This window comes from Hylaeus volcanicus, chromosome 3, assembly GCF_026283585.1.
Source record: "Hylaeus volcanicus isolate JK05 chromosome 3, UHH_iyHylVolc1.0_haploid, whole genome shotgun sequence".
Taxonomy (NCBI): domain Eukaryota; kingdom Metazoa; phylum Arthropoda; class Insecta; order Hymenoptera; family Colletidae; genus Hylaeus; species Hylaeus volcanicus.
In genome coordinates this window covers 19,633,694-19,657,159 of record NC_071978.1, presented here as the reverse complement: position 1 = coordinate 19,657,159, position 23,466 = coordinate 19,633,694, and the positions used below count along the sequence as shown (strand labels likewise).

General features: G+C 35.8%; 1 protein-coding gene across 1 annotated transcript in view; it reads left to right on the top strand.

Moving 5' to 3' along the window:
• Window positions 1–13,546, top strand: part of LOC128873608 (mucin-2-like) — a 91,708-nt gene extending 78,162 nt beyond the window's left edge. Inside the window, exons 9-17 of the mRNA XM_054117303.1 lie at window positions 1,110–1,310; window positions 1,431–1,511; window positions 2,833–3,012; window positions 3,403–3,792; window positions 4,260–4,328; window positions 5,733–6,525; window positions 7,759–7,973; window positions 8,923–9,237; window positions 10,718–13,546. Coding sequence (XP_053973278.1) covers window positions 1,110–1,310; window positions 1,431–1,511; window positions 2,833–3,012; window positions 3,403–3,792; window positions 4,260–4,328; window positions 5,733–6,525; window positions 7,759–7,973; window positions 8,923–9,237; window positions 10,718–10,786 — 2,313 coding nt within the window. The 3' untranslated portion in view covers window positions 10,787–13,546. The remainder of the gene's footprint in view (window positions 1–1,109; window positions 1,311–1,430; window positions 1,512–2,832; window positions 3,013–3,402; window positions 3,793–4,259; window positions 4,329–5,732; window positions 6,526–7,758; window positions 7,974–8,922; window positions 9,238–10,717) is intronic.
• The last annotated feature ends 9,920 nt before the right edge of the window (window positions 13,547–23,466 follow it).

Sequence of the window (23,466 nt, the reverse complement as noted above, 5' to 3'; positions counted from 1 at the left end):
GTTATAAAAATATTATTCTGAAAAAGGTGTGGTAAAATTCGAAAAATTGAGACCGTCGTAAAACCTTGAATTCAATGCTTAGACCTTGAATATTTTCTTCTGTATGTTGAATCTTCCCAGTTTTTGAGGTTCTCGTTAAATCGTACATGATATATTATAAAATACCATCCTTGTTACCATATATCTATATTCCTTAGGTATCTGATATCTTGACGACAATTTATGAGAATCTCGAAACGTTGTCAAATTCATAATACTTACTTCAGTCTAAGCACACCTCATCAAGAAATAATCAACGATCTATTAGGTTGTCCCAAAAGTTTCTTTCGTTTTATTAATAATTAATATATACACAATATTTTATGTTTTATGTTATATTACTGAATTGTGTACGATTCACTTCGCTTCATTACTGTTACAGCATCAATGTCTAAGAAATTAGATTGTCTATTTATATAAACAATGCCACAGAAAATAATTGAATGAAACTCACGAAAGAAACTTTTGGAACAACCTAATATGTAGATTACCCTAGTAAGGGCCATAGATCATCGCTATTAATTTTTTAAGCTTAACCACACTTTTCCTTGTCAAGTAAATCTAAATCCCCTAGAGATCTGATCCCTCGACAACATTTTACGAGAATCTCTGAACATCATCAAGTTCAAATCCCAATTCCAAGAAAAAGGTAATCCTCTTCAAGAAGTAATCAACAATTTACGCTGTCCTACTAAATGTCCAAGACCGCCACAATTAATTCTTCAAGATTAACCACACTTTTCTTTGTCAAGTAAATCTATATCCCCCAGAGATCTGATGCCTCGACAACAATTTACGAGAATCTCTGAACATCATCAAGTTCATAATCCCAATTCCAGACTAAGCAAACCTCTTCAAGAAGTAATCAACAAATTACGCTGTCCTACTAAGTGTCCAAGACCGTCACAATTAATTCTTCAAGATAAACCACACTTCTCTTCCAGTCAGTCAATAAATCATTCAGAACAATGGACCAATGTTTCGCTGCGAAATAATTCGAAGTAGCGTTGCCGCGGCGCAATAAAATTTGATGGACGTTTGAATAACTCGAATCGTTTGGAACTGTTTAGAGCAATACCCGATTTAATACGCAAATGGGGACACCGTCGAGTGCAATGTCTGGGATCGGTGGTCCGGTGACGCCGATAGTAAGTACCGGTCGACCGCCGACCGATTCGCAGGGCGGTCGTATCGTCCAAGATCGAGAGAGAGACGAGGCCACCAGGACGAAAGAGGCCGGAGGTCAACGCAGCTCCGTGTACATCGGACAGGTAAGAAAGCAAGAGAGACAGAACATGATTTACAACGACGCCGTGGCTGATTCTTTCAGCGCTCGAACGTATCTCTGTAACGGAAAAAAATAAGCAACGAGACATTGTCGTATCTTTCAGGACAAGTTCGTCAACTATTGGACCGATGGGGCGCCAGCCACTAACCCCCGCGTTGTCAGTGTAAATATTAATTCAGTAGCTGTAAGTACAATAAGGAGGAGTGCAACTTTATGTAATAGTTTGGAACAGTTTCTAATCCCTCGATGGCTCGACGAAGCGTTTCGTACCTAGTAAGGTCCTGAAGCACTCGGTTTGGGTTGCAAGGTGTAGGCTGGCATTGTGGTAGATATTCTAATTTTAATTTGAACGAGATGGACCTGTACAACGAAGTCAGTTTATGTGACAAAGTTTCTATACTAAATAGTTTACATCAGACCAGTGCTAGTTTTGATTGAAATGAAAATAAGAAATAAGTATTTGAAATAATTTATTTTGGACAGTTATTTTTAATACAGTAATTATGACATAAGATAACGTGAGCATTGAATTCAAGATCTTATAGGATTCTCAATTTTTCGAATTTAACCACACCTTTTTCAGAATAATTTTTATATAGCTCAAATCTAAAAAAAAAAGAAGCAAAAATAAAAATATATTTGTTTCTATCTACAAACCGACCAAACCACTAAAGCAATATTTCAAATTATTATCTTATTATATATTAATATATAGTATGAATTAATATAAATAATATAAATATTATGAATAAATAAATATATAATAATGAAATATAATTTTAAATAATATCGTTTCAAAAATGTTAGTTAAGTTAAAAAGTTAATTTTTATATTTAAATGCCAGGTTACAAACGTATATCATAGATGAGTTAAGACTAACGCCATATAAAGAATTCAGAAGTCGATCTAGACCATCTGGAAGACATAGATGGACAACATTTTTTATTGCTACACATAAGTTAGCTTCATATTACGACAAGTATATTAATGTAAGAGGATATCAGACTGAAAAATAATTCGTGATCTTTTATTCTACAAAAGACTGATTAGTTCAAAAAGCTTTAGGACCTTAGTACGTATACTTTATAAATAACTTCGCATTATACGAGCAACCAATTACTAACACTACTTTGTTGATTCACTATAGAGTGGAAGTACGTTCTGAAGGGGTTAAGTGTTAAAAATAAAAAAAAATTAGATTTGTTTATGATCAGGCTCTTTATGTCACTGTTAACAGATCTAGAAAATGCAATGTGTTCCACGAGTCACTAAATGGATTGAATATGTCTATAATTTTAAGAATAGAAAAAGAGACTCTTAAACTATGTTTTCTTGAAGGAATATATTATAACATGAGAGAAATATACTACATTGTAGTACTTCCACTCTACAATTGTCGAAGAAATATTATTATCGAATCATGGTATATAATTTAATTACAATATTAAGGTTGAGTGTCTATTGTTTCTTCGATACTAATTAAGTATTTCGATCACGTGACACAGTCTGGTGCCAATGAGGGAGCATCAACGTCTGTGCCGTCATTCGAAAATCTCTTGAACAATCAGCCAACAGGTCAAGTGACAGCACCGCCTGGATTCCCATGGAGGGATCCTTTGGATCAAATTTTTGGAATTACCACTGCCTCTCCAGTGATAACAGCTTCGGTCGCTTCAAATACTTTGGTTCGTATTCGTTAGATTCTCCGCAGTCCATATATGCTAATTTTTCGTATTAAATAAATAGGAATTTATTTTACTCCGCAAATATTATAATATGGACTCATCTTTCAATGTTTTTTTTATATTCTCGCACATTGTATTTTTGAGTTTCTTGCACATTCAAATTTCCTATAAATGACTGAAGATCCGCAGTCTAATTATGAATAATACTATTTCAACATTAATCTACCGAATACAAACATAAAATCGACAAGAGAATCGATTTATTTAAGATAATGTATAACTCCATTAACAAAAAGAAAATGTGCAAGTGCATTTTACACCTAAACCATTCCACTCGTAATTTTTCATTTTAAATTCTGTTTAAATTAATTGAATAATTCTTTGTTTCAGGACGATTCGGCAGATGCAAATGGTCAATTCCCCCCACAGCCAATCAATCCCTTCGTTGAGGTGTTTACCCCGTTTTCTAGTATGATTGGCAACATTCTGTCCTCAACTCAGGCATCAGCTAATTTAGCTGCAGCAACAACTATGCCACCTACAAGAACCACACCCACAACTACTACAATGGCACCGACTACAACAACAATGGCGCCAACAACTACAACAACAACAACTACAACTACAACTACCACCACGCCGCGACCTGCAACAGCTGCTCCAGCTAGTCCTTCACCTGCAACAAGTCCGTCTAGTCAATCGAACGATGCGTTGACGAATGCGCAACAGCAAAACACGTTTGGAACCACATTCAACGACCTGGCCTTCTTGAATTCATTGGTGAGTAGGTTGTTTATGGTTGTCAGAGTGCATCGACCAAATGTTACATTAATTTTCTTTTTTGGTTGATCGATGATACTATATCTAAATCCACAAAGTTATTAAACGTTAACATAATAAAAGGTGATGTGCAAATCCTGTAAAATTCCCTCCGTGAACTTTACCGTGAACTTTAAGGGTTGTTTTTATCGAGTTTTTAACGAGGCACATTATACAATAGAAGGTTAAAGAGTATCTTTTAAAGTTTCTTACAAGGTGATAATTAACAGATTTTATCTTTGCTATTTATTAGTAATTAGCAAAGAAATGTCATGCTTTTCGTTGCAATGATTTTAAAGTACAGAGTTTTGGTAAGATAAATGAAAAGAAAACAAATTTTTTATTTTTTCATTTTATATCATGTTGTTTTGATGATGTTATTGTTAATTCTCTTCGAGGCCACACTTATTCGGGATGATTTTATCCAGTTACAGGGTGCCTCCAGAAGTAGCACGCCGAAGACACTCACAGAAGTCGAACAGTTGTTGGCGAACAAGGTGAATTTGTTATATATAATTAAATATGCAAATTTTCGCAACAAACGTTAATAATTTCATATTTTCTTCGGAAGTACAACTCAGGATGTACTCAATAGATCATTATACATCATTGATACAAACACTATACAAAACACGATATGAGTTTAGTCAATTAGAATCAGTATACCAAAATTTATATCATAAAAAAAATACATCAATAAAGGTCACTTTAATATATCTATCATAATAAGAAAAAGTAGCAAAAGTATTATATCTATTGCTGTTTTAAATCACATAATTGCTAATGGAAAATATTTCATTCCTTCAAAGTAAAAAAAGATGTTCAGACACTGCTAGACCACCTTGTATTATAAATAATTTCAATGATATTCTCAAAAACGACTATGTGTGAATTAAAAAAAAAAACACTTCAGCAATCAATTAAAAAATGTATTCAATTTTTTAAACAGTACATCAATCACGAAAAGAACTAGAAAAGGGAGAATCTCGATGAATCAACAACAGATGTAATTATCGTTTGGTTTGCGTGGCGAAAACCAAGAAAACGAGTCGATGCGGTCGTTAATCAGTCCTTTCACTCCTTTGCACAACTGTGCAATGAACTATAGTTCACTGGAACTTCAGTGTTGCTATTTCTCGAGCTAATGTTGCATTTTCCAGCACTCCTTTCTCGTGTTTCTGTGGAGTATGAATAAAATGTCTGAGTCATGCGAGAAGAAAAATTCGGTAGATAGGTGATTATCTTTCGTTACGCCCTTCTTAGAAAGACATAATGACGGATCTACGACGATCGCAATCGTATGATCGACCAGTCACGGTGAATGGACTGGAACAACCTTGCCGACGGCCTTCTCTATTCCACCCAACGGTTCTACGATATGTCTTCTTTCGTTAACATTTACGTTGATAGAATTCGATTCGCGCGGATGCTTGCTCTCGATGCAGTAGCGATAAGCACGTTTGCGTCTTAATCAGACGATAACCGTACATGTGTAAATTAGTTTTGTTGGTTATTACTTTCGAAGCTGTCTTGTATTTAATGTTCATTCGGGTGTACTGGTTCTAATAGCGTTTTAATTTATAATTGATGAAATTGATACAGTAGACTTCACGTTGATATGCTTCGAAGTAACGAATACGTTTGTGAATTTATAAAGAAAAAAGCTATTAATTCTTTTGTTCTCAAAGTTACACGCAATTATTGACTATCGTAGAGTATATTCACATGATAATACAATTATTAGCTTCCAAGGAAAAAAATCCTCAAACAAGTGCGTCAAAAATGAAATATTTCAAATATTTACAAAAGTAAATAAATAAATTCCCTTTCAAATGTAACTTGTATAAATATTCGATTCACTTCTAAAATCAAATGTTCATAAAGTCATCTTTAATTTGTAGATCCTGTCGTTGGCGTTGAACAAACCAGGACCAACTCGATCGCAAAAAGCAATAAACCTCGACAGCGCGTCGCCAAACACGATCCTTCAGTCCACGCCACGGACACCTAACGAGCCAATAGTAATCGACTTGTCCCCATCGTCGACTTCTGCTGGACCCTCGTGGGAACAGACAACGGCTCAAACCACTGAAAATCCAGCGAAGAATAGCGTGGCACCCGTGCAGGTGACCTGGACACCAAGTTCAACCACCACCACGAAGAGAACTGTGGAATCGAGCACAGCCGCTTCGACCACATCCAGATCGACACTGATAAGCACCACCAAGGCTCCCGTAGTTAGCACAATCAAAACAGTAACTACTCCGCGACCTAGGACCACTACCCAAGCGCCATTAGGTTTTGGCGCCAGCCTCTGGCAGGCTCTCTTCGGCGGTGGTCTCTTCGCGCAACCAACCACTCCAAAGCCTGTCAAACAGAAACAGGCAAAGGTCGCAACAAAATCTGTTAATATTACGCCAAAGCCTGTTCAAACGACGCAGAAGCCAGAGACTACTAAAGCAGTTCCTACGACTACGACGTTCAGGTCCGTGGATATTTCGAAGATCGAGGTGAACACCCCCAATTCTGTTGCGAGGAATACTATATCGGCGACTACTCCCAGCTCGATATCAACGACTAAGCTTCAGTTGCTGAACAATCCCAATCCGAGGTTGCCCAATGTTGCCATGTCGACGATCTCGCCCGAAGATGACACTAAGTTCCTGCTTGCACTGTTGCGTGCCGCTCAACAGGGTTAGTAAAGATACGTAGAGCGATTAGTTTTTAGGTGTACTGGATGATTCGTCTGTCTGAAGATTCTATGAGTGACAGATTCTTTGTCACATGGAATTAAATTCTTCATTAGGCTTTATTTTTAAGACAGTCTACTATTTTTATGAATAAAGTAACTCTAGTTTGATTCAGACGCATAGAAACAAGAAATATATTCTTATGCTATCTTAGGCTATATTTTTATTTATAGTTGAATGGTACAGACATGCTTCCAAGATAAATGAAAGCTTAATCATTTTCACTAACTGAAGTGTATATATTCTGAGATACCTGTAAATTAAGTATTTCTCTTAAACTATGCATTGAACATCGGCCCAGTTTACCATGACCTGCACAATTAATTTGAAAATCGACAAAGGACATTTAAAATCAGAAATTATGTAGAGCAGAGCTTCTTAAACTTTTTTTCATTCACAATCCCATTTATGATTGTGATTTTTTTCACAATCCAAAAAATATAAAATATAGATATGTAAATATTTTGTGATGATTTATTGATTGGGTAACAATGTATATACGTATGAAAAAATATAGTTTTAGAATTTGTTTAAAAACATACAAAGATGTGTAATTAAAAATTGCACAGAAAGTTGTAAAATTGTATTTATTATAGTTACAAAAATTATATACCCTATTAGTTATCAAAACTGCATTTTTTGCGATAACATAAAGAAAAGAGAATATTGAGGGGAATATTAAATATTTTACATTAAAATCTCGCGACCCCAAGATTTAGCTAACCGACCCTATTTGAAGTCGCGACTTATATGTAGTTTAAGAAGCCCTGATGTAGAGTATCAAACATATTCTTCATATTCGGAAATGTCACATCATTTATCAGCAATTCAGAAACTACATAATAGAGACTTTAATCATTATCCAAAGTTTTTGTACCAGATAGATAGGAGTGAATTGTAATAACCAAAATTCATAATCTCAAGGTTCTAAATAAACTACATTTTATATTTTCAAGTCAGGTGATTCATCCTACACAAATCTTGAGTTAATTCTACATTTTGTACAGGTGAACTTAAGGCTGACAGGTGAACAGGTAGACTTAAGACTTTCGCAGACGTGGTTCGTTGTAATTTGTATGACTTTCAGATGGTCGCCAAGTCTACGTTCAGCTGTTATACTACTTATTGAAATTCATCGTGTGTCGTCTGACTGTTGGTATCGTTGTATTTGTTACAGAAAATAAAGCTAGTGTTCCGAAAACGTCATCAGGCTTATCTCAGGACGATGAATCTTTCTTGAGAGCGATACTAAGCGGGCGAGCTCTCACGACGACAACTCCCGCGCCGTCAAATGAAATCAATAATGCTGTCTTGTTGGCGGCACTGTTAAAGGCTCAAGGGATAGAGCCGCAGACTCCTGCGACCAATATTAGAGAGCAACTACTGTTAGCCGTGAGTACTGTTCGCGTTAATCACTAATACCAATCCCCATAACACCTAAAAATATCTGATAATATCGCGGCAGTTATACAACATCTAGTTTACAATAACAAATAATACTAGCCACAAGTGTTAACCATATAGCCACTATTAGCCGGGAATACTGTTCACATTAATGACTAATACCAATGCCCATAACACCTAAAAATATCTGATAATATCGAGGCAGTTACACAACATCCAGTTTAAAATAACAAATAATACTAGCATAAACTTTTGCATAAATTGACTAGTAGACTCGAGAAAATAACCACTGAATATAATTTATTATGAAAATGGTGGGAACAAATGCAATTAAACGTTATGTGATGTATAAATAAATTTTTGCAAATATCCTGTGAATAGAAATGGTACTTAATACGAATCAATTAACAATAAATGTAACAATTATAGAGCTGTAGCTAACAAACAAGTATTTATCGATAATAATCTAACAATACATCAAGTACTACTTCGAAATGAATATAATATACCACAGAAAAAAATTTTAAATTTACTTTTGGCAGTAGTTAAACAAGAAACTATTCTTTCATTACTATTATACCCCACATCCGTTCTCAAGACTGCAGGTTGCCTACAACACCAAACCTGGCCAATGTCGATGAACTCTTACTTTCCTCGTTACACCTCCGCGTTACATTATCATTAATATTCCTCTCCACTGTTAGATCATATAGCACTTTCTCCAAAGCCTGCCCATAGTTGTCGCGCCCCCCCCCCCCCCCATCTACGTGTCCTGAAACACAATTTTATAGAGCGCGCCTCTTAATAAACTATAATCGAATCGATACGCGCACGGTGGAAGTTACTTAAAAGGTGCTTGATCAAGCCACGCGGTCAAAGTACAAAGTAACAAGAAACTGATCGCGATAAAAGGAAATAATTGCTCGTCTTGTAACAGAGCCTCGGGCAGAGCGTCACCTCTGCTCCGACCGCATCCCCGTATACCGAGTCTACGACAATTACGACAAGGCCGCCATCGACTGCAACTCGACCTACGGATACCACGAAAAAGACGGTGACACCGAGACCAACCTCAGGACCAAGGATACGCACTACAACGTGGTCGCCGAGCTCGACATATCCACCTCCCCTCTTCAGTTCCTTCTCCAATTACGGTTCACCGGTACAGTCGCTCGGTGGCGAGAATTCTGGAACCGGCGCGTTATTTGGTGCTACCAGAGCGTTCAGTCAGTTTCTTGGCGCTGCCCTAAGCGTAAGTTGTTTCATTTTAATTATTTTTTTTATTTATTTCTTGTATTGATTGGACATGCGATGAGGGGAAAATGCAGGGACAACTGCATTTGGTAGAGATGCAGGAAAATAGTAGACTCTACTATTTTATTGTTTAGGATCTTTATTAACACTTCATCTACCGGGCTATTTAGAAACAGTCTTTAATTGAAAAAAGTATCTTCTACAGTAGCATATAGCAATCTAGGCTGGCAATAATTTCTCCATACTGTTACTAGGTACATTGAAAGCCAAGTCTGTTTCCAAAAACTGAATATTGTAAGTAGACAACCATCGACACAGTAAATAAATTCGAAAAGTTAAATACTGGAATTAAAAAGCCTGTAAATAGGCTCCCGGTAAATAAAGTGTTAAGCATTACTTTTACTTTAACATTTCTGGGGTTGATCTGAGTGGAATAACTCCACTTTTTGAAAAATCTTATATTTAAGTGTCAAAGCACTTGGTATAATTATACTTTTTTATATTTGTAATAACTCCCCTGAATAATAAAGATTAACACCATTTATTATTTTTATTTGTTATATTACAAAGGGAATTTTAAAGAACAATGCATATTATTTTATCGCTTTTCTCAACTTTTTGTTTTATGCAGTTAATCGATTTGTAGAATGAACAGTTCATGTAATAATGAATGCGTGGAGGAACGACATTTTTGTTTAGAAGTTTTTTTTTTTTTTTTAAATATTACTTTCGTTTTAATGGTAAAAGTACCGAAAGTCAACGGATCAACGGATTACAACACATAAAAGTATTACTATTTAGACTAAGATTGTTTATGAATTTATGGCAAATGGTAGTTTGGGAATGTCTGTTGAGAATATGTACAAATATGTTAAAATAATACCCATGTTACACCGTTCCGAAAATAACACATACTTTCATTTAGGTTTCAATTCACTTTTTGTATCTGTGAATATTAGAATTTGCATCGACATTTAACAAAAATTCTTATTTATATTAGGATCTGTATTACTTATTATTTACATTAAGACCTCTTAACATTATCATTTCATAAACTTCGTCAGTAAGTGAATGTCAAATTGCACGAGTATCTTCAAGAATAGTAGAGAATTTCTAACTAGAATTTTATTTATCCATATTTTTCATGTATTAATAAACTTATTCAATATTTCACTTACTCTAATATAGACAAAGTATTCAGAAAATAATAGAGCATATTTCTAATTGATGTGCCGATGAAATTTGAAAAATCAACTCTGTCAAAGTCGAAGTGATTTTTTATTCATCGTTATATTAATGATCTAAATCGTGAACGCTGTGAACAAAGAAATTTTACTCTTGCTCTAATCCTCTAATCCTAACAGTAATTGCATCATACGATTACTTAACGGAATTGGGTATCAAGTGAATTAAAAAGAAAAGTATGCCTTTTAACACAAACAAGTTTCTCGTAATGTTTGAACTTTTACCTGTTACAGGGAGCAGCGCAGCAGTTGCAGTCCTTAGTCAGAAATGGCACTAGAATCATGTCCGGAGCGGCGGGCTAAAGTAAATAAACGAATAAACAAAGCAAACGGCAGGGAGTGACAATTAATATATAATCCCTAGCATAAGAGATTAATTCGCAAACGTGGTAATTTAGTACGGTACGAGTGCACGCAAGAAGACACTATTGCTTTGGAGGATCTGGTGGCAGCGATACCTGAAATAAGCATTCGTATAAATTTCGTCGAATCGAGGATTTTCTTAAAAAAATCTTACCGAGGGATTAAGTGTTTGTTCGATGTCGGTGGATAAACCTCTCAAACTTCGTTCTTTTTTATGTATAGATGGTAGTGTTACGTGTAATAGTTGGTACTGTAACTTGTTGGGTGATTATTGATTACGTACTTTATTTTAATCAGTGTAGATAGTAGCGAGCATGACATTTTAAGCGCGATACGATACATTATTAATTCTTAAAACACGGAGGTCTTGAATAATTCTTTCGTCGAACAGTATACAAATTTTCAATCGTATTATCTTGTATATTTGATACAAAATATATTCGACCAAAAAATGAAGAAATAGCTTATACAGTTTGCATAAATATAAACTCGGCGAGATTGCAAAAGGTAATGTGATCGTAAGTAATAATAATTTTAATAAAAAAGCAAACGTACACATACAATCAGTCCCATAAGCCTGAATTAAATGATAGGTTTCATGTTATTAAATGAATTATTCATTATAAATATACAAATGTATGAAATTTATTCATGCAAATATTTACAATGAAACATTTATTTAGAATACCAAACTTACCACTTAATGTAGACTTTCTTCAATAGAAGGGTACGAATATTTATAGGACTGACTGTATGTGTCAAGAGGTTCAAACAGAAACATGTACAGTCGTATCAAGCATAGCGAATACAAAAATTAAATTCTGAAAACCATCAAAAATATTAAATACGTATTAAATATATCCTCGATAATATTAAATATGTATATTCTTGTGCTGGACTTGACTATACGCAATTTCGTTTCCGTTTCATCGCTGGAACGCTCGAGTATTAAATTTCCGTTAGGATTTAACAAACGGTGCTTCCACTCCGTGTTTTAAGCGTTAAGGAAGAAGCACTCGGTGGCGAGGACACCGGTGACGAAATTCTTCAAGGCTTCCAGTCACGAGTTTCGATAGAAGCAAACAGGAACGACGCTTTGCAAACGTTTCTGGGGTAGCGCAAAGACGATTCGGGCGCCTCGTACCCTTCTGAGACATTTGTAACGTTCGTCGCAATTAAGATAATTAATTGGGGATGGGGGAGGCGACGTGGCACGTCGCGATTCGCGAGACAGTGACGATTCGCGGCGTCCTGCGCGAAACGCGGATCGACGAGGGGGCCCACCCACAAAGATCGATTCAACGACGACCGCGTCGGCGATGCTGCTAACAAGGGAACGTCCAGACCTGCCCCCCCTTGAATTGCGTTCGACTTTGCATACGGGGGTACTTTTGGGTGGAGACGCCAACTTCGACAATATTACACCCCAGGTTTGCGTGTGTGGCTTTAAAGAGGGCGTCGCTGGTGATTTAATATTATATTATTAACTTTAAAGGATTTCCAAAGAGATGTTTTGGTATGTACACGCATGAAGTGGTTTTAAGGCAATATCTCTGCTTATTCTCTCTACCAAGTACCTTTGAATTAATGTCTTCACTTTTCCTCTGTATAAAGTACTTCTGAATTAATATCTCCACTTTTTCCCTATATGAAGTATTTCTTAAGTAATGCATAGTTTGATATTTTTCTTGCACAAAATAAAATTCGTGTTTTAACACTTTTGTAGTAATATTTAAATGTTTTTCTCGCATAAACTATACGTATAGTAATACTTCATCATTTTTCTTGCATGAAGCGTTTCTAAAGTAATGTCTCGTCATTTTCCTTAGATACGGTATCTGTAAACACCTTTTTAAATATTTCTCTAGCAATATTTAAACAGTCTTCTTGCATAAAATAATTCTGTAGCAATAATTTAATACGTGTTTCGCATAAAATGTTTTTATAGTCACATGATACCATTGTTCCTGCATGAGGTGTTTCTAAGGTAACATTTTGATATTTTTCCTGCGTAAAATGTTTGTAAGGTAATATTTTATCACTTTCCATGTTTAAAATATTTCTATTATAATATTTAAACAGTCGTCCTGCATAAAGTGTTCATATCTGGACATTTTCTCAATTCAAAATATTTCTACAGTATAATTTTAATATTTTTCTTGCACGAAGAATAATTAAAGTGACATTTTAACATTTTTCCCATATAAAATATTTCTGTAGCAATATTTAATAACTCCCCCCAAAGTGTTTCTCTAACAATATTTGAACAATTTTCTTGTATACGGAACTCGAGTAAATCCTTTATAACATGTAATGTAAAATTTCATCGAACCAACGCGAACATTTAAAAAATTGTCCTCCTGCTAAAAATAGCAGAAAAAATGTATAATTAAAAATTTCTAGATTTAACGTCTCCATCTAAAAATACCCATGCAAAATTCGACCCTGACTCCGAGTTGGGCAAGTGGCGACGTTCCCCCTTGCGAAGGTGGATAATTTAAAGTATCTCTGAATGAGAGCGAGAGTGAGTGTGGATGCGTGCGAGCGAGAAAGAGAGGGAGAAAAAGAGAAACAAGGGTAGTCGACAGCGAAGCGTCAACGGAGCATTGTGTACAGTTTCGCGCGCACCTTTGCTGTACGGTGCGTCGCGTACCTTTTTTTTTTCCTTTTTATATAATAAAGCTGGAAGCGTGTACAGTACACGGATCGTTGGGGTCTTGTTTGTCTTTCATCCGTACGGATGGTAGCCCCGGTAGTAATGGTAGCGCCGAGTAATAAGCTTCGTAATTTAACGAGCGCACTAAGGGTTGAAACGATGACGGTTCTTTTTCCCCTATTTGAAATTTAGTGATATTGCTTTTCGTAGTACAGCGTGGCCAGGAATCTCGTTGCGTGAAAACGTGAGAAGACGCTGGGGAATATTTAAATGAAAAGTTGATACGCGTAGAGTGATTCTGATACAGTACTATAAATACTGGCTGTTCCTTTTTTTTTTTTTTTAATTGATAATGTAACATATTTACATGTAGTGTATTATGTGTATTATATAGGGTGTCCTGTGTTAAGTGTTACAAACTGGTTTAGTTTTTAGACATCGATGGAGATATTGACTTCTTTTTTGCTAGGGTTAAATGGCTCATCTTTCAGGGAATATTTTTTATTTTACTCGCGACATGATTCTCAATCTTGTACATCTTTAGAATATACTGCAGTTTGAATTTTATTTATAATGTTTGACATTACTTGTTAATATTTATTTTTATTCTAGTGAAGATAATTTTCATTTTTCTAATGTCATTCAATTCTTTTAATTCTTCAGTTCACCAGAATCGTATCAACTGTGCTATCAAATTAAATAACATGACGGAAATGAACAAATTAAGAGACTTACAATTATAGTAATCAAAATTGAAAAAAGGAAAATATTGAGCTAGGTACATCATTATTTCACGTTCAAAATATGTGTGAATTCTATCAAATAATCATTAAGATTAAGAAATTTACAAGAACTAGAGTCATTTTTGTTTCCTGCTTATTATGTTCAAAGATATATTCAAGGACACATCTGGAATGAAATTACCTTTCCTACGATGGAATTGTCGTAAACAAAGAACTATTTGTGATACGAAGAAGCAATGGAAAATTATACAGTTATAAAAACAACAGAAGAACAAGTTTTTCCTATAATTTTGCAATTTTCTACTATTTCCTTGGCATTATGTTTTTATAATTGCTTCTATGGATGTTATACTTGACGAGAATCATACTACTTTATCCTTATTATAACTAATGAATTTAATTGACTCTGCTGTTTTGCTCGACATAATAAAATAATATTCAAGTTTCCTATTAAACTATTTTGCACGCTCATAGGAGCAAAACAAAAGACAAAATAAGTCTGCAAAATCACTGATAACTAGACGTGCGGATATTTATGCATCTATGGAAAGTATTAACATACAAAAATGCACAAAGATATGTACAAATGGATAAATATATAAAATATAAAAAATAAAATCCAAGTTACAATACTTAAAAGACAAAACATATTTAAATTCACATTTCTGTTCTTCATCCGTGTACATAAAAATATCAATTGACATAAACATCCGCGGTACACTGATAATATCCATATACTTGTATAAAAGATTAAAACATCAAAAAGAAAAATGTAAATGTCCAAACAATTACAGCTTGCTTTCACTTGTAACCTGTTACTGAAATGAAATTTTGCCTATCAGCATAAAATATCTATTTGTAGCAATGACAATAGCTAATTTATCACGGCTGCTATTATCTGATCATATTAAGATGCACGCGTGTTTGGCTCAATCTATCATACAAAACCTCGTTGCATAAATGTATAATTATGTAGAGTATTTTTTTCCAAACTGATACAGGTATGCTTACATAATTCGTAAAGTGATTAGCGACATTATTTAAATTTATTCAACTGTCTTTTCTTGCTCCAATTATGTCTTTAAACGTTCGTTAAGAATAACTCGGTGTTGTTAACTTCTTATTTCTTTTTTTCTCTGTACAACAAAAGCACCGCCTCAGGATTTCGATCTCCACCCAATGACGTTTCTCGCCCCGAGGCGTTCGTTCGTTTCGAATCGGGACGGAAATTGTTATTCAAAATAGTTCTAGATATAACCTACGCCGTCGCGGCATAATCAGAGTGTGGAAATAAACTTGTTCCGCGACAATGATTAGCCACCGTGACACACAGGATTTCGATCATTGCCGAAGAAGTATACATGGAGGAGCGTGGTAGGTAGGAATTATTCAATTACGTTGGACACGAAATCGTTGCCTTATCATCGCTCGCCGTGGAAACAGTGGAACAAAAAAAGCACGAATAAGAAGAAAAGATATAACGCGAATAAATTGCACGCGACTTCTTTTCAAGCTTTTTGCGCTTCGTTTACCCTTTACCTCGCGAGAAACGATGCTGAGGGTCGGTTCCAAACAGTGGCGTGCAATCTTTTTCGTCACAGAGTAGAATAAAATAAGTTAAAATGATTCTAAATAATACTAAGTATTATAGAAAATTTTGGGTTTCCTGTTGGAAGTTTCTTAAAGGAATGGAAAATGTTTAGTGGTTCGAGTAATAGACAGAAATCAATTTTTTCATTATTATTATTATTATTATTATTATTATTATTATTTGGTACATATTTGGATGAATATAATAAAATAATATTCTAAATATAATAGCAAACTTTTGCTTTCCTGTTGGGAATTTTTTAAGGGAATGGAAAATATTTAGTGTTTGGAGTAATGGACATAAATTAATTTTATTATTATTATTTGGACCACTAGTATTACTTCAGGTCAAACCTTGAAAGAGTAAAAATTATGTTCATTGCTAGTTAAAAATAAAATACTCAAGTTCTACAGTACAAAGGTTTTATATTAAATTTTGTATTAATATCTCGAATTCTTGAAACACTTTTGACCTGATTTGAACATTTTATACGTTAAAAAGGTAACATGCTTACTTCACTCTCTTCTTGATTGTTGATTTCTTTGTTTGTATTTGATATTTACGTATCTATAAAAAAAATTAAAAGCACTGCAACTGTCGAACAGTAATTTATTAATTCAATTCTTAAATTTACCTATGAGCTTTTGCTCTTGTTTATACCTTTATTTATTCCACTGGATAAACTTGATGAAACGTTGGGATTGGCCCGCGGGAAGGACCTTGTGCACCACTGGTCTAGAATATTAATCACGAGCTATGACGTATTTAACAGTCATTAGGGACAGCTGACTAGACAGGATTCGAAGTGTTCAGAAGTAGAAAGTGACGGAGACCTTCCTCTCTTGTGAGCACTGACACATGCGATCAATAATCATTTCAATATAGTCACGTAGTATTTACAAGAATGTTTATTCTTCGGGGACGAAGGCTATGTAACGCAGTAAATAAATGTATGGTTTAAATTTGAAGCACGATGCTTTAGAATCTCCTTGATTTGCTGTTTGCGATGAACTTGTTTCGCACGGGTCGCGATTTTTTCCATATAGTTTCGTTTCACGGTAATTATTTTTTTTCAGCGTCATGGATATATTTGTCGATGAAGCGGCTGTTGAAAAAGGTACATGTTTTAAGCGCGTACCAACAATTTTAGTGACTTGCAAAATAAACACCACAAGTGTTACGTTTGAATGTGAATCATTGTCTGGATAATTCAATCACTATAAGAAAAGTAATTAAAAATTTATGTATATTATCGTGAAGTGATGGGATATTTATAATAAAAGAAATATATTTAATTGTTTGTTAAGCGGTAACGTTGGTAACGTTAATATTACTTTTTTTTAAAGTATACTTGGGATTCTTAAAAGAAAAAGAAAAAATTCGCTTTTTTAGAGTAGAAGTGTTGAGATATTTAAAAAGAAACGAAGAAATTTCATTATTTTCGAGCAGAAAGAAGGATATTTAAAAGCAGAATCAATCATACTATAATTTTGCAATTTTTATCTGTTCCTTGTTTTTGCACAGCCCTAAAAGAATAATTCAAAACATTCATTCAAAATTTCCTCATGTACTCTAAATAATGTTTAAAGTGTTTATGTAAATAATGAGACACAAAGTAATTAAAAAACACTAGACAACAAATCAAGTGCTCCAAAGGAAGTAATTAATTCTTAATAAACTGACGTTTCAAGAATGCAGTCCATCATGAATCCGTTTAGAATTGTTTTGTTTACAAAATGACCCGCGTAACGGATTTCAAATGTATTTTACGTCGCTCGTACTACTATATTGTATAACATGCGATGATCGGAGATAAATACGGTATTCGTATAACGTTACCAGCGTTATACAGTTAAGTCTCGCTCGAGAGTGCCAGTTGTTCAATACGAATTTAATTCTACGTTAGGCATCAGTGGTGTTCGGCGATGTTCTTCATTCATTGCCTAATACACGATTTTTGGCAAAATCGCGAAAATAAAACGTGTTTGTATTAAATTACTAAGTAATGCTCCAATCCAATTTCATGTATGTTTCATTGATTCAACAATTCTTTAAGTTTGTTCTTAACAAATTAATTTTATTCAGATTTCAATTACGGCTACTCCCAGATGTCCACGAGTCCTAATTTGAGAAACACTGCCATGAATAATGGGCCTGTCATTTTTTGTGACGTTTACGCAGTTACAGATCTAATTATAAGCATCAAAATAATCTTCATTCGTTTGACAAGGTTCATTAATACTTACTTTGAAAAAGTAAGACGCGTACCATATGACTCCTGCAGTTAAACCATATGGTGCAGTAAGTAATTTGCATAAGTGGTACGATTTTTGCAATTCTCCCCTACATTGTACGTGTACTTAAATCGTGGACAGTGTTTAAGTATAATATCCCTCTAAGAAATTAAAGAAAACTAAAAATAAAAACCTTTCGAGGATGTAGCATTCTCGTTTATTTTAGAAATTGATATAATAATGCCACTTTAACGAAAACAGTTTAACGTGGCTTGCTATGATGAAGATGAGTTACTCATAAGTTCAAGAAAATTGTACTGTATATGAAAATTGAAAGTGCATATTGTTCTTACAAAAATTGATATAAGTTCAGTCCCATAAATATTCGTACTCGCTATGTCTATGGAAGAAATTTGTTTAAATTAAATGGTAGACTTGATGTTTCCAAATGTATGTTTGTATAAATATGTTGATGTATATATAAATATATACATGTGTAAGTTTATTTATTATAGAGGGTACGAATATTTATAGAATTGTATTCTTTTAATTCAGTTTGTGTTACTGTAAATAGAACTTGAACTTTAAAATTTGAAATTTAAAATTTCACTATTAAATGGTAACAAGTAATAATCGACAATGCTGACTATATAACTGATTTAGATTTATTATGCAATAATTAATTTGGACATAAATTGCGAGTTAAGAAACGAAAATTATTTACGAATGAATCCAATACTTTCATAATACATAACTTCAGATTTTTTGAAGTGTATCGATTGCCTTGAACCTCCCTCGTGAATCGTTACACGTATTGTCCACGTCGCCACAACGGCGCCAGCAGAGTGAAGAGGGTTAAATTTCGTTGTTTACACTATACTGCCGCGAAACAGCCGCCGTGAAGTTTCAGGCGAAGCATGCTCGAGGATAAAAGAGGGACGTTCCTCCGTACAGGTTTCGCCGGCAGGCTCGCCAACGAAAATCCCTGAAACGGAATTTCGCGCCGATAAATAACAAGAGAGCTCACCGACAATACCGGCTCGAATCGTTTGGTACCACATGCCACTTGGTACTCCGGCAATTTAAATAAATTAACGGAGAGCAAGCGTATCCAGGCCCCGCGTGGTCTACGAAGGTGAAGAAGAAGAAGCACGGAGGAGAAACGGCGAGGACGGGGAGGAGGAAGCGTGTACGCACGGACCGATTGTAAGACTCGGAACACCCACGCGTGCTCGCGATGCCTCCGCGAATTTTTTCTTCCCCTCACGGATAATTACAGCTAATGGCAGTCATTGAGAATGCGAGATGCGTACCGATCTGCTTACGTGTACCGATGCTGGACGCTGCTGTTGCTCGATCCGCGATCATCCTCCGTGGATCTACGTTCGCTTACATGCTCGATTCGATTCCAGAAGTTGGATCAATCTGATGTTGTTCGACTGAGATAGAGTGAACATCAGAATCTATTGCCTTTTTTAAGGAATAGATAAAATCTTCGAAGACCATTTAACTGTTAGTGTATTCTTAATTCAGTTCCAGAAGTTGGATCAATCTGACGTTTCCTTGTTTTATTAAACTAAATGCGCTGCAATAAGGAGGTAGCTCCATTTTTTCATGGTTTCGAGATTAGAACATAATCAAAAATTCAAAAAATTTCTTTTTTCTTCGTGGCGTAATAAGGAGACAGCTCCGGCCAGTAGAAAAACTAACGATGTCGATTTGACGAAGCCAGAGCAGGAGAAAGAATGAATTTTGCACTAATTTTACGATCTTTTGTATTCTGCATTTTTTGTTTGTATTACCAAATGTTTTCAGAATAAAATAAACATGTGATTGAAAGAAAATTTTGTTCTCTTCGCGATTAGGTACCTATGCTATGATATGGAAAAGAAGAAGAAAGAAAATGTCCAAAATCTGAATTCTAATACGCTTTTTTAATTTTCACAAAAATTTGAAAAAGCGGAGCTGCCTCCTTATTGATGCACGCCCCTCAATTGTATTTAAGGTAGGTATACAGTACCTACAGTGGTGCAGGTGGTACAGTGAAGAAAGGAGATACCTCGTCAGTGAAATAGAGCATTTTGTCGGTAGTATAGCACATTCTGTCGGTAAGACTGGGTAAGGTAGCCATAATTAGTCGAAAGTCTTATGAACAGAGTGTTCTACGTTACGAGCAGAGAAGTTCTGCCTTATCAACCTGAACTTCTACATTGCCGAACCTTGCCTACGGAGTACTCTGACCTACCGATTAGGTACCCTCCAGAATATTAGTACTACTAATGTACGAAAAGATTTAATCCTATATCCAAACGGTACAATATTTCTAATGCATATACAATATTTTCTTAAAAAATATATCGACTTAATTTGCACACTTCGGGACTAAAACAAGATTTACTAAGATTTTTCGTCTTATCCACGAGTCTATCAACAAAATATTTATACGAAAATTAATGACACCATTTAACTTTCGTGATTAATCTTTTTTCAAGTTCTAAACCTGGAACGAGTTACATAACTTACTAATACCATACCAGAGGCGCCATCCTGTCCTCAGAGTTGTAATTCTAAAGTCGTAATCGAGTCACGGTCAGTACAATGTCTTTGAAACCCATTCCTGTTAATTGTTGGTTTAATTTATTGGTTGAATCGCTAAGTAGCCTCGGGATTATCAGGCCCGATGGACTTCGACGATCGACAGGACGCGATAGGATCGATGGACTGATCGGTGGACGCGCCACGCGGAAGAATCGAGCGGAGGAAGATGAAGAGACACGGTTGTCCAGTGATTTTCCGACGTCGGGACGAAAGATTTATTTCGTGTGCTCTCTGAGCGCACATTGTGCTCCACCATCTCGCAACGCGTGCTGGATGGAGCCGATCGTTTGTTGTACACGTTTCTCTGAATCGATTGGTGCAGTTTGATGCGTATTTGTTCGCCTCGTTAGGGGCGGAATGTAGAAGAGAAACGAAGCGGGAAATAATGCGCGAGGGCGTAGAGGGGTCGGGAGATTAATTTGCACCAGAGACGCGAAGATGTATCTTTTGGAAGGTTAACCTTTTATGGACTCGTGTAACTTTTAGGTCACGCGCTAATATATCGACATTTACCAAACAATTCTAGTATCTTTTTTTTCACAAGAAGACGTATACGTCTTAATTATTATGTCTCCGATAACTAGCCTTCGGATATTTATGCACTTATATCGAATGTAAGTATACAAAAATATTCAAGGTTGTGTACAAGTGCAGAAATATGTTAAATATAAAGAATATAATACATGATGCAAGATTTAAAAGAAAAAACATACTTTAATTTACTTTTTTGTTCTTCATCTGTGTATATAAAAATATAAATTTGCATAAAGATCCGCAGTGGATCAGACAGAATGAAATCGATGGGCACATGTGGAAAACTGTCGTTTTTCGTGTTATTCTGACAGTTTCATTGCAGGGAGCTAATAGTCCGGGAGATAGTGAACATTTTTTCACGTCATTTGATGAATTTTGCGTACTAGTTTACTATTATAGTTTATGAAGCAACCTATTAGTATACTAAACTTCAGCTTTCATCACATGACGTAAATATACTCATTTTTTTTTATATCTTTGTGTACGTCTGCCAAAGTATTACCGCCGTCAAATCGATGGCAAACAACGATTTTCCTACTTTTTGTGAACTAAATAATAGGATGTAAAATGTCAACTTTCATCATCCGATGTAAGTGCATTGGTTTTTCCACTACTTCGACCGGACGTTCACCCATATTTGGTTGGCAGATAAGGTGCATCGTACATTCTATAAAATAGTAAACTAGTACGCAAAATTTCAGAAAAATGGAGGCAGAAGAGAAACCAATTTTTTTGTGAAATTTGCGAAGGAAACCAGGATTGCATCCTGGAAATTGTTTCGAGAGATATCATACACTTGAAAATTACAAAATACAACAATACTGTGAATAAAACTGGTATTTAAGTGAATTCGTTTCTTTCTTTACTTATCCAAATGGCCTTACTTTTTAGTTAAATTAAATTTCAATTAAAACACTTAAAAACGTTGGGAGCTGCTTGTAGCGAAATTGAAATATAATTCGGAGAGCAAAGATTTAAGTTGCCACCAGCGGAGCTGGGTCAATATCCACCCAACTATATCCCATAACTGATACAGAGTTTCGTATCATTATTGCTCCCGCGTCCTACGTCTATTCATCCCATCTCCCCATTAGCAATTTAGCAATCGCAATCTTTCCCATGACTTCGCCTCGCCTCGCAGCAGCATTGCGCGGCGTCTCGACCCGGTATTTAAAGTTTCGATTTTCTTTCAAGATGTAGTTCTTTCTCGAACATCATCACGGCATCGTCGCAGCTTGGAAGTCGTTGCCATTCATGCGCTTCGTGACGCACAAAGAAAGAAGAACGGATCGGTGTTCTCACAGCGTCGCGCTTATCTGGCGCATCAAATCTCATCGCGCAACATCGAATAAGGATTCTCTGGTTCCCTCCCCCCTTGCCCATCGCCCCGCATCCTTCGGTTAGCCAAACTCGCCGTCCATATAAAATTATAGCGATCGATCTCGTGCAGCGATACGATAAATACACCGTGGCAAGGACGTCCTTAATTATCCGTCGATTGGACAGCTCCGAGATCCAATTTGCGGGCTCGCCGTGCACCGAATCCTTTTCGCACTGAATCATAGAAAATGTAGCAACGAAGCTGTGCGCGCACGAAGTGAGTCACCGCCTGTCATCTCTGGCATCGCCGGGCAAAGAAATCGCCGACGCTCTGCGGTTTTCTCGCGCATTCCCACGATAGATCGGTGTCGCAATCGCGACAATGCGAGTAGATTGCACACGTGGGGAATCGAATCGGGATTATACCGGGGGCGAGGGAGGGATGGATCGTTCTCCCCTGTGCGTCTACTTTCGCGAAAAGTGCTACGCCAATCAATGAAACGATAAATCGTTTCTCCTCGCTGATGGACGACTTTGGTCTACGCGGGATGATTAGCGGTTACCCCGGGCCTCTTGTTGCTTTCATTGACGGGTCGTTGTCCGTTGGAGCGTGGGGCACGGTCGGAGATAGCGTGAACCGGGCTTTCGGTTACGGTTGGACGTTGGAAATTTACTCTATAAGATATGTTTCTGGGATTAAGGGGGCAGGAGTATCTTAGACGTTTTGAAAATCGTGCTTGTGAATTTTTTGGCAACAAACGGACAATTTTCTGGTGATTAGTTATAGGGTATTTGAAAGAACGTTTCTTGGTGCATGTGTCACAATTTTTGTATTTGAAAATGTTTCATTATCTAATACGTTGACTAGCAAACTAGTACTTTTGATCATTTCTATTGTGATTAAACTTTGTTTACAGAGTATTGGAAATTACATAATCGAACAT